Genomic DNA, 12,339 nt, shown 5'->3' with positions numbered 1-12,339 from the left:
TAAACTTAAATTATTCTGGCCACAGAAACTAAAATTGCATTTCCTCAAAGCAGATAGAGAAGACATACTATTCCCATTTTTAGACATGGGAAATTACAGTAAAGGAAAAGCTCAGTGAAATACTTCAAGATGGTAACAGAGCCACAGAAGCTACACTTCCTGCTTTGTAAGGACTAATGCACATATAACATAGAACACTTCCATTTTTTCCAGTGGGCCCAAAACAGACTGTGCCCAATCTACAAAACTATGGAGATTCAGATCCACTAAGTCAGAAAAACTGACACTGGCATTGTTAAAGGTATTCACTAGAATGCTAACAGAAGACATTCATTAAAACAATGGAAGACAGGGGCTCCTGGGTGGCTCAGTAGGTTAAGCTTCTGACTTCAGCTCAGGTCACGATCTCATACTCTGTGAGTTCGAGCCCTGCGTCGGGCTCTGGGCTGATGGCTCAGAGCCTGGAGCCTGCTTCCGATTCTGTGTCTCCCTCTCTCTCTGACCCTCCCCCGTTCATGCTCTGTCTCAAAAATAAATAAACATTAAAAAAAAATTTTTTTTAAACAATGGAAGACAAAGCATTTATTAATTCTGATGCCATGGTTATTTAAGTTTTCATATTTGAAGAACAAGAGTCTACTCTTCCAGGTAAATTTGTTTGTCATTTTTAAGGCTTTTGTATGAGTATGCTGGAGGGGAGGGGCCTTTTTGGTATTTATATATCAAACAATACTATTTTAGTGAGACAGAACATGTTATAACGTGATACCAGCTACTGCAAATTCCTGACTACAAAGGTCTGAAACATAAAATCAACTTACTCTAGTACTTGAAAATGAGGACATCGACATTTCCTTCTCTTATAGGCAAAGAGCAAGGGAAAGAGAAAATTTACAAGAGCCATTACACGTGACTCTACAAGCAACAGAAGTCAGAAGTGATTTCCTTTTGACTGGGATAGGTCATCACAAGGGAAGTTTCTGAAGTAATAGAAATATTCTGTATCATAATCTGGGGCGTGGTTCCATGGGTGTAAGCATAGGCAAAAATTTACAGAGCTTTGACTTACAAAGCTGACAGACACTTTGAGTTACACATTTTATCCTTTGTAAACCATCGTTCGATTTTAAAAGTAAGAGCATCCAATACAAGCAAAGTAGTACAATCAGAAATCAAAAATAAGAATAATGAAATCAGAATATGTTAGAAAATAATGACCTTTCCAGGATCTAGCACAGCATTGTACACAGGGTAGATAAACAAGTATTTATTACAAAAATTTAGTGAGAATGTCTTAGTTGGTCTTGAAGATCCCTTCTGAACTAATGAGAACTTCAAATGTGGCTTATTTTTCTGAATATTCTAAATATGGACAGTTTCAGCCTATAAGGCCTCCAAATGGCAAAAATTAAAGGCCTAGAAAGCTAATCTCAAAACATTAGTTGTCATAACTCTGAGTATAGATTTAGGGCATCTCCTTATCAAAAGAAGGCAGTCCATTCTCAACACTTAATGACCACTGACAGTATAAACCTATCTATGGTCTTGTAGTGATAAACAAGAAGCAAAACTTAATACTCAATTAGGTTTAAAAAAATGCAAACATCTGCATGATGGTGTTCTGTCTTCTGAATGGTATTCTGTCTGTTCAGTAATCCGGTAGCTCCAGAAACCAAAAGCAACCAGCAGTTTTCAAACATATCACATAGCACATGGGTGACATTATTAAAAGATCAAGTTTGATAACCAGGCAAGGCTGTGTCTGCTAAGTAAATCTGGCCAGACAATGTTAGAGTCCCTAGTCCAAGAGCCCAAAGACTCCCACGTGAGCTTCAACTTCTATTTTCACCTAAAAAAAGTATTAAGACTAATTTCCCTTTAGTAAATCTCTCTGTCCATACCTAAGTTCCTACATAAACAAAATTCCATGAATAAAATGAAACTGTAGAAGGTCTTTTCCACTTAATAATCTGTTCCTACTTGTTGGGTGACAATAATTCTAATTGTACCATTAAGTGAAAATTCAAAAAATATTTTTTAATTTTTAGAAAATAATATTGTCATATGCCGAATGGAACATTATGTCTCACTGTTATTCTTTCTTGACCTTGATTAGACAGTGTGGTTAATTTCAGCAATGAGAAGCTTCCATGTGAAACAACAAAAATAATCCTTAAAAAGCCAATCAAGAAACAAAAAAAACCTGAGGATTATAAGCTCTCCTGAAATACAACTATTCTAGAATAACCATCAGCTGCACACAAATAGATGCAGTGATCACCTAAGATCAGAAAGAAAATGTTGGATTATAAATTCTTAAGAAATGCATTTCCTAAATTGCTGCCCTAATCTTCTTCTCCCCACAAAGGTAATATCTTGCCAATTTTTAATGTTCTGGGCTAGCAGGTTGAGTCTCTTCAGAAATACTTAACTGTCACCTTTCCTTATGGATAATGACAAAATATTCTGCAGAGCCTGAATAACTGCATGGACAAGTTATATTATTCTATATCCAACATTAAATAATCCTCAAATTAGTTAGGCTAATACCAGTTATAGCTGTCTACAAGTGCTGTCCAGCCCAGCCCATTGTGCAGGGCCTGCTCTGCACCACAGCAATTTCATTGTATAAGTTTTAAGACAGATACGATGCTGCTAGACTGTGACGTTAGCCAGCATATCAACATTGAAAACCATTGTGTAAAAAAAAAAAAAAAATCTTTACTATAAAGCTTACTTCTTATTCTTTAAATCTGCATATAATATCTACTCCTATGCTTCTGTAAAAATATGGAGGAAGAGGATATAATGACACCTTTTTGTCCTTTTAAATAAAAACTGTAAACCCTTTTTCCCTTTCTAATAAACACTATCATTTTAGATCCTCCCAGTTTCTACTTTAGGGTTTAAGGACTATTATAGAACCCACAACAATAGATCGGTGACAGACTTGATCCCATCAATTAACATGTTCTGGGGAGACTGCCTGGATTCCTGTCTTCCTTCCTCCCTCTTGAAGGCCTGGTTTTGGCCACACTGACATCCCTGGCCTTAAGGATGAATAACCCAGTTAAGGAGGAGTCCCTTCCCTGAGACCAATTCCTTTGTAATTAGAGCCAAAATACAAAGTCTATTAATGACCTATGGCAATGTGATATGAAGTCCAAGCCAAAGAAACCATGACAGCAAACAGATTTCTGAATAGCAAAGAAGTGGGATCCATTTACTTACATGAAGATTCAGTGCCAAACATGGCTGGCTCCAGAGGCTGCTTTAAAAAAATCAGAAGAAAGAAAAAAAAAGGGAAGGAAATAAAATCGAGGAGGGTGTACGCGGGAGAGTGAAAAGATGAGCCGCTACACAGCAGGGGTCATGAAGACACACAATGCAGTCCAAGCTGTGTCCAGCTGCCAGATTCTCCTCTTACAAGCTTCAGTGTTCTCCCGTGTGATTGAAAAGCAAGGTCTCCTACAGCACAAAAACCCGAAGAGCTGCTTGTGAAAATCCAATAGGGGAAGGCAAGCCAACGTGGCTCTTCTGGGATGCAGTGAGGCAGGACTAGGTAGCAGCAGGGGCACGACTGGAGGCAGCAGCAACAGCGGCTACTGCAATCCCCAGCCCTGCCGTAGCAGTAAGACAATAGCAGGGCTTATGCATACACCGATGACGTCAGAGACACTGCACAGACGGACTGCGCTGCTTGAGCCAGAGGCTCCAGGGGCTTCAGGGGAGCAGGCGATTCAAAGGGGAATTCCTTTGTCACAACATGGACAAGACCAAGAGCCACATATATATTCACCTTCCTGACAAGATCTTCAACCTGTAATACCAAGCACTAACAAGGACCTCAAAGAAATCTAAATATTGGCTTTACAGCAACTAACCACAAAGATATCATGAAGATCAAGATTCTTGGTTTCATGCAGCAATTAAACTTTTCAAGGGAATTAAGAATATCAGAAATGAGAAAAATAAACTGCCTTTAAAAATAACTACAGAACTCTTGTTTTTTCTCTACACTTATGGTAAACTGACAGATCAGAGGCTGTAAACTCAATCACAATTACGTGAAAATATGTATACTATTGCATACACATTCTGGGCATATTAATACACCCACAAGTATACCCATTTATTAACAGTAAAATAACAGTGCAAGTGCTTAAAACACTGTGTGGCACACAGTGAGCTCACAAACATCAGCAATTACATTATTAGTTATGTTGCAACTGTTATTCAGATGTGAAAACCACAGCTCTAGGAATATATTACCTACATATATTTCTCTTATCCCATTCCTTTGGCCTTATTTTTATTTTGCCTTCCTGTCCTTTTCTAGAGTAACTCAGTCATTTTAAGGCTGTGTGCACACAGGCTGTACACACCTGTGTGTCAGTGGGCACATACGACCAACAAACACATTTCTTTTTACTCTATTCTTACAAGGAAATAATTGAAGATATTGTTATTTTGTCACTTGATAAATAAAACTCTTCCTGCATTACCTTTACTCTTAGAAATGTTTTTTAAACTAGAAGTCTATAGACTACCCAACAGAAGCAAAGCAAGAAATTTTGTTTTAATGTTTTAAAAACACTGAAATGCACAAAAAGTGTGTGTGTGTGTGTGTGTGTGTGTATTCCCATAATCCCACACTTTTAAAATCATATAAAATAGGAGATTCAAGAGCTCAAGATTCCTCTCTATCCATTCATCCAAGGTACGTATCCAGTATTTTCTTAAGATTTACAAAGACGTGTCTTCATATAATATAGTTTTTAAACATTAAATTCTGATAGGAATGTGAAACTGTAAGTTACCATCTAAAAACATCATTAATAGCTTTTCTGGTCAGTATATGTGGATCCATCTCATCCTTTTAATAGTTGCCTAATATTCCATTGTGTGGTTATAGAATAATTTATTCAAGGTAACTTGACCTTTGCTTACTGAAATGCTAAACCAGTGCAATGATGTTACATAAGATAATGAACAAATATTTTGTTGTAGGAAAGAATAACAATAACTAATATTTACTGAATATTCACTATGTGCCAGGTACTATTCTGGGAAGTTTACATGAATTAACTTATTGAATCTTTGTAACAATCCTACAATGTAGATACCATTAATTTCCACATTTGATAAATGGTGAAATAATTTTCCAAGGTCACACAGGTACTGAACAATAAGCTGGGATTCAAATCTAGGTAGGTTCCAAAACATTTGCTCTTAACTGCTCTTCCATAATGCTTCTTGAGAATTAACAAATACTTAAAATTATATATATATATTTTTTTTATTTAACATTTATTTATTTTTGGGACAGAGAGAGACAGAGCATGAACGGGGGAGGGGCAGAGAGAGGGAGACACAGAATCGGAAACAGGCTCCAGGCTCCGAGCCATCAGCCCATAGCCTGACGCGGGGCTCGAACTCACGGACTGCGAGATCGTGACCTGGCTGAAGTCGGACGCTTAACCGACTGCGCCACCCAGGCGCCCCTTAAAATTATATTTTAAGTATTCAACTAAAACAAAAGGAAAATAGATATCAACTGAAAATGTGGACAAAAATATTCTTAAAAGAGAAAGGTCACCAGAGAAAGCTAAAAATGACAGAAAGAACTATGCCAAAAATTGCAGGAATTAAGAAAAATGCATCCTCCCAAATTATCAGTCATGTTAACAACCAGTGGAGAATTTCAATAATGGCATGAAGATATAACTGTAGGGAAGTACAAAAGGCAATACCCTTCAAAAGGGTTGAAGCCAGAATATTATCTTACGTAAGATCTATTTTAAATTGCATACCAGATGTTGTACATGAATAGTCACACAAACGGTGGATGGATGTGGCCAGAAGAAAGGCAAGAGGAAAAGTAGAATGAGATGATGATCTTGGGTAAGAGGTATTTTCCACCAGAGGCCACGGTCTATAGGCAATAACTGCTTTGCCAAGTCATTGATGTAGCTCCTCTCAGCTCATACGTGAGGGTGTACATATGCATATGTAAATGCACTTTTCTGAGTGCCTGTATTTATTTCTTGGCACTGACTTCTGAGAGTAAGTTAAAGGCTGCAATATTTTGCAAGAAGTCAACTTTTTAGGTAACTATACCAGGGTCACTATGTTAAAACAATAGATATCTCACTTGCCAGCAAAACTGTACCCAAATGACAGCCTCTGACTCCTATTAAGGTTTCTATAACCTCTGGAGGCCTGAGGTATTTCTAAGTACTTTAGTATGTTGGAATCCATATCACTGAAGGCCCATCTTTGACAAAACAGATTCCAAAAATTTAGTTTACTATTTTTCTCTCCTCTAGGCACCTGGCATGAGCTCACAAAATGAAGACAAATTTTAATGTGTTGCCGAAAGAAAATATAATGAAATAAAACTGATCTGATGTCTTCCACACCCCTCAAAAAAAATCACATAATACATTCCAAGACCAAAATTAACTTTGAACTATCAATTCTGTCTAATTATGTCTATTTGCCTGTAACCTTGCCCTTTTTATTAGCAAAGAGAATACTGTTAATTTTAGTATAAAATTAGCAATGAAAGGAAAGATCAATATTCAAAATGATTTAGTAGCCAAAATAATCATTGTTAGAACACTGCTGATAAACAAAGACAGTAGTGAAAATCTTAAACTAAGTCAATAGTCAGTTTTAGAGGAAACCCCATTCATAAATCACTCAACAACTTACTGTTGGGAGCTTACTGTTCTGCACTCTAGGGGTACAGCCAAGCACAAACTCCCTCCTCTATGGAGCTTACAGTCTAGTGGGTGAGACAAACAAATATGTAATATGTCAAATGGCGGCATGTGTTACAAAAAAAGGTAAGAGGAACCCAAGGCTGAGGAATGACTGAATGTGAGGGTTATTAGTTCAGATAAAACTGTCAGGCAATGCCACCCTTAAAAGATGACATTTCAACAGAGACCTGAAAAAAAGTGAAAAGAAACCACATGGATAACATGGAAACCCCGTGGGAGAAAGAGCATTCCAAGAAAAAAAAAAAAAAAAAGATAAATCTATTCTTGAATCATCAAGAACCATTTTCTATTGGATGACAACCCCTTCAGTGCCATGATGATGTCATTAAGTGCAATATGGTTACGCTTCATGAACTGTGCTGACAGTAAAATAAATTCTCTTTTTCAAATCCAAAAGAATTCACTCTCCCATGAACTGAAAACATATGCGTTCTTCACTTCACAGTTTACTAAATATACCTATATTTGCAAATATGTAAATGTTTATAAAAATCACCACAGGTGACAACATCCAAAATAGCTTCCTACCTCATCAGACAACTAATTTAATTAGTTTATCTATTAATGTGGTAAGAACTTAAGCCACACATTCTCTCTAGAGTACATACATAAACTAATTCTGAAGGTGTCATATCTGGAATTTCTCTGGAGCCATCTCCTTTGCTCACACTAAAGTTTTCTTAGTATTCCTCTTTTCTTAATTTTTGTAAAATGTTTATTTATTTTGAGAGAGCATGCACGTGAGCGTGGGGGAGGGGCAGAGAGAGGGAGAGAGAGAAGCCCGAGCAGATTCTGTGCTGTCAGTGCAGAGCCCAATGCAGGGCTCGATCTCAGGAATCATGAGATCATGATCTGAGCCAAAATCAGGAATCAGATACAACCAACTGCACCACTCAGGTGATCGTCTTAGTACTCCTCTTGATGTCTGAGTAGCATGTTAAAGTTGTGTGTCTTTTGGAATACCATCTATACGTTTATAAAGTATTATCTAAAAACAGAGAAATGTTTTAGTGGCAATATATGACCTATAGAAAAATGAAAGAATCAATGGTTCTGTTCTTTGGGAAAAAGGTACAAACTTATCATTGAAAACATACTCATTGTAAAACTCCCTGATAAGATTTTAGAAATTTCACTTCTTTGCATATGGCTATAAAATGTGTTTCTTCCTACTTCCACACGGTACCACACATACAGTGAGCCTTCTGAAAGTTGTCTATTTTATTTCTGAACCGTGGAACAAAAATTCTGGCACACTTACCTTATGAGAAAATAAATTCAAAATACACACACACACCACCACCACCACTGCACACACATACGCACACGCTATTATATTGGCTTTATAGAAACTCTAAAATAGAAAAATATGGATTTACAGAAAAAACAGACTTGGGGCAAATAGTTACTTTAAAATGTCTTATTTTCAAAAAAATATTTACCACAGAACTCCTTTACATATTGAGCTCCTAAAAGTTACATTTTAAATTGTCAATTTCACAAAAAAATCACAATTTGATACCATATTGTCAAGGATCCACACATACATCAACAGAGATCATTTATAGAGAATGTAAGAAGAGCTTAATCTAAATGCACACTGATATTGTCATTCCACTGGGTATGGAAGGTGGGTCTCCGCCCTGGTGGAAAATCTTCCAAAAGCCTTTGTTCTTTAGTTTAAAAGGAATCTGTCAGAAAACAGTGCCACCATTACCCAAAAGTTCAAAAATGGAAGGTAATATAATTTTGAATTAAGGTAATTAATTTTGAATTTGCTCACAAATTTTGGCAAAGGCTCACGGCCATTCCTCCATATCATCACCTCACCTCCTCATCCCGCCTTCACCCCCTCCAATCTAAGGGAATCCTCCACTTACTCATCAAGCAACCAGTACCCATGGTTAGTCTAACCTTAACTTTATTTCCAAACCTGTCCCAATTTACCATTCAGAAACTACACTTTGGGAATAAGGTTATGCAGCTTAAAAAGGAAGAGGCTAGTTATCCATCCAAAAATTCTAGACACATTAATACTCAGAAAATTTGGGATAAAAACTGAAATTCTGTAACTCACTTCATTACGTCAACTCTCTGTGAAAGACACACTGCACGAAAGAACTACCACAAAACCAAAAATGTTTTACGGAAACCAGAAGCTCTCTGTAGACCATGTGTATATTTAATTCTCTGTGTGGCATAATCTGAACCCAGATGTTTGGACTCTAAACTTTCTGGCCCAGAGGGGAGACATGAGAATTAATTATGGTTTGCATTTTAATTTAAGTCTGTTTGAGCATGACCCAAACTGAAATAGAAAAAACAACAAACGTATGCCTGACAAATTCCTTTAAGTGTATATGCTAAATTAATCAAAATTTGTATACAACAAATTCATACATGATATCTTTAAAAAAACAAGCACAATCAACATAATTTCTATATATGAATTCAAAATACTTTAAGTAATTCTATATGACTAGAAAATATTTTAAATTTAATTTTACCTGTATAATCCATAATGAAGCAATCGGCAGGGAACTGGGTTATTTTCCAAAGTACAGCTCTATCAGACACAAAATGAAAGGGCTCCCTGGGCCGGCAAACTATTCTGGGGAAAGCCTCCTGCCATGTGACATTAAGCACACACACACTTCTGCTTATCTCGAACTCAAGCCACAACTGATGTGACTCTGCTCCCCTTTGCCTGTTCTTTTAAAGTCATCTTAGAAAAGTCTCTGTTAGAAAAGAACCGTTATTTCTTCCCATTTCATTCCTGTATTGTTAGTTAAAACTAGGGCGAAAAATTCTTTCTCTAAGTGAAAAGAAGAACACGTAGGTGTCTATACTTCATCCTAGTACTCAGTGTTACAAACCCATTTAACCTGAAAGGAGTAATCATCCAAATTTTTATAGTTTTGTCATGATGTCCATTCATTTGATAGTATGCACACTTGATCCATTTGAAACACATTTGATTAATTTGTAACCAAACCTAATAAAGGTGATGAAAGAACAATCCTCTAAAGCAGATCTAAAACCCTGAAGTCATTTGTCTGAGTCCTGAAACAGACATCAGATGGAAAGGACATATGGTCATTCCTGAGACAGACTCTATCTGATACAATCTTTAATGTCACATTGCAAAGACCCTGAGCCACCTTCTCCTTTATTGCCAATTGTTTTGATCTTGAGTGTGTCCTGGCTGAAACTTTAACTTTAACAGTGGCTACTTCATCTTGATATAATTCTTAACATTGCTCAGAAACAAGATATAAATAAATAAACTGAAAAAAATTATCAGCTTCTTTTTGTTTGTTTGTTTTTTGAGCAACTTGAGTGGCTGGACAATTTTCCAATTTAGAGATATATTAAATACTCCCCTAAATTGCAGCTGTTTTGCGAAAGATAAGGTATTGGTTGTTTAGAGAGGTTTTGTTTTGCTTTTATTTTGCTACCTTGAATAAGTTTCTCAGTAAGATAATTACAAAGTTTACAGCACTATAAAATATGATTGCTAATTTCAGCTCAACATCAAAAGTATGTATCCTACAGAAATCTAAAAATTCTGGGCTCAAGATCATCATTTAACAGATCTCCCCAATAATTTTATAAAATAAATGAGAAAGCCTCATTTCACTCAGCCATCCAGTCAATGCCTCATTACCATAAGCAGATCCCATTACACCACCATTCTGCTGACAGTCAAAAGCTGTTAATTCTCATCAACCTCACCTGCCACTGCTGCTAAGCAGCCCTGTCTCACTTCTCAGGCCTTAATTCTCTTTATCTTAATCTAGAGTAGAGATTAGAAAGCTTTCCATGAGCTACAAAAATTTGATACAGTTTCTTCCTGGTGATTAAGATGTGCAAATGGTTAAAACAGTAATGCCATAATTGTTTTAAATGCTAACCTGAAATGCCTAAGAATAACTGTCTTAATGTCCACAAAACTTACAAGTGTGTGGAAACACTGATAGCCATTATCAGATGTCACCTGAAATGACATTTTATGTCTGTCACAATTTAGTACTGTTAGCGTTGCTTTTTAAACTTCTTAATTATTTGAGTGGCATTGTTTTAAGAGCAATTGTTTTATCTTATCCTTCTTAGTATTTTATAATTCTTGTTTAAATCACAGATGTTTTAAGGAAATGCCTTTTATTGACAAAATGAGAACATAATGAAAAATCCAAATGAGAAGAGACAAGAGAGATGGATAGATGGGTAAATAGCTATAAAACCTGTACTATACAGGCTACACTCAAAAAGACAAGAAATAACAAGTGTTGAGGATGTGGAGAAAAAGGAACCCTCGTGCACTGTTGGTGGGAATGTAAATTGGTGCAGCCACTGTGGAAAACAGTATGGAAGTTCCTCAAAAATTAAAAATAGAAATACCAAATGATCTAATAATTACAATTACTGAATATTTTCCCAAAGAAAATAAAAATACTAATTGAAAAAGATATATGAACCGCTCTGTTTATTCCAGCATTATTTACAACAGTCAAGATACGGAAGCAACCTAAGTATACTTTCATAGATGAATGGATAAAGAAGATGTGGTGGTATTGCATGTATGTGTATAAGACATATACACACATGTACATACATAATGGAATATTACACAGCCTTAAAAAGGATAAGATTGTGCCACTTTCAACAACATGGATGGACCTAGAGGATATTATGCCAAGTAAAATAGTCAAGACAAATACCATATGATTTCACTTGTATGTGGAATATAAAAAACAGAACAAATGAATAAACAAAAACAAAATGCAGAATCAGACCTGTAAATATGGAGAACAAACTGAGGATTTGCAAGGTGGGGTAATGTGGGGGGAGATAGGCAAAATGGGGGAAAGGGAGTGGGAGATACTGAACACCTGAAACTAATTGTACCATTGTTGTGTCAACTATACTCAAATAAAAAAAATTTTTTTAATTTTTAAAAAGCCTACAATCTACAGTTAAGTGATTTACCACAGCTCAGAAAGCCAGCAGGGTAGTTAAGAGTCAGGCTTTGAATCAGACAGAGAAGGTACAAGTCACACATAAGCCACTTATTAGCTGGATAATCTTAAGTTTTTAAATCTCTCTGAGCCTCTGGTGGCTCATAAATTGACAAAGGACCTACCATCAATGCCTGGGACATGATAATAGCTAATAGGTAAATGAAGAGCTAATGTGTAAGTAGTGCTTAATGTGTACCAGGCATTGTCTTACATCATGTATTAACTTATTTAAACCTCACAACAGCCTTGTAAGATATTTTCCTCATTTATAGATGAGGAAATTGAGGCATGGAGGGTAAATCAGTCACTTAACTAAACATAGCAGAGCCAGGATTCAACCGAAGCCCATCTCAGAGTCCTATATAACACTGCCTTTATAGAGTAGGTGATCAACAAATGGAAGCAAAACAACAACAACAACAAAAACATTTCCAAAAACTTAGTTCATTCTTTCCAATAAAACCTGCAATTTCCCAAATATTTCAGTTCAGAGTTTATAAAACTTCTCTTGTATAGTCTATGTTCAATTC

At 36.2% G+C, this 12,339-nt stretch overlaps 1 protein-coding gene across 6 annotated transcripts in view; it reads right to left on the bottom strand.

Moving 5' to 3' along the window:
* The window catches only part of ST7 (suppression of tumorigenicity 7), a 252,290-nt gene that overhangs the window by 194,056 nt on the left and 45,895 nt on the right, over nt 1–12,339 (bottom strand). The window contains exon 1 of one of the 6 annotated variants that reach the window (XM_030308287.1): nt 3,232–3,604. The exons of the other annotated variants lie outside the window; for them this stretch is intronic. Within the exon in view, the coding sequence (XP_030164147.1) occupies nt 3,232–3,253 (22 nt within the window). The 5' untranslated portion in view covers nt 3,254–3,604. Of the gene's footprint in view, nt 1–3,231; nt 3,605–12,339 lie in introns of those variants that run through there. 6 annotated transcript variants of the gene reach the window in all.

This window comes from Lynx canadensis, chromosome A2 (genome assembly GCF_007474595.2).
Source record: "Lynx canadensis isolate LIC74 chromosome A2, mLynCan4.pri.v2, whole genome shotgun sequence".
Taxonomy (NCBI): Eukaryota; Metazoa; Chordata; class Mammalia; order Carnivora; family Felidae; genus Lynx; species Lynx canadensis.
The sequence above is the reverse complement of the archived record's forward strand: the minus strand, read 5'-3'. Positions and strand labels throughout refer to the sequence as shown.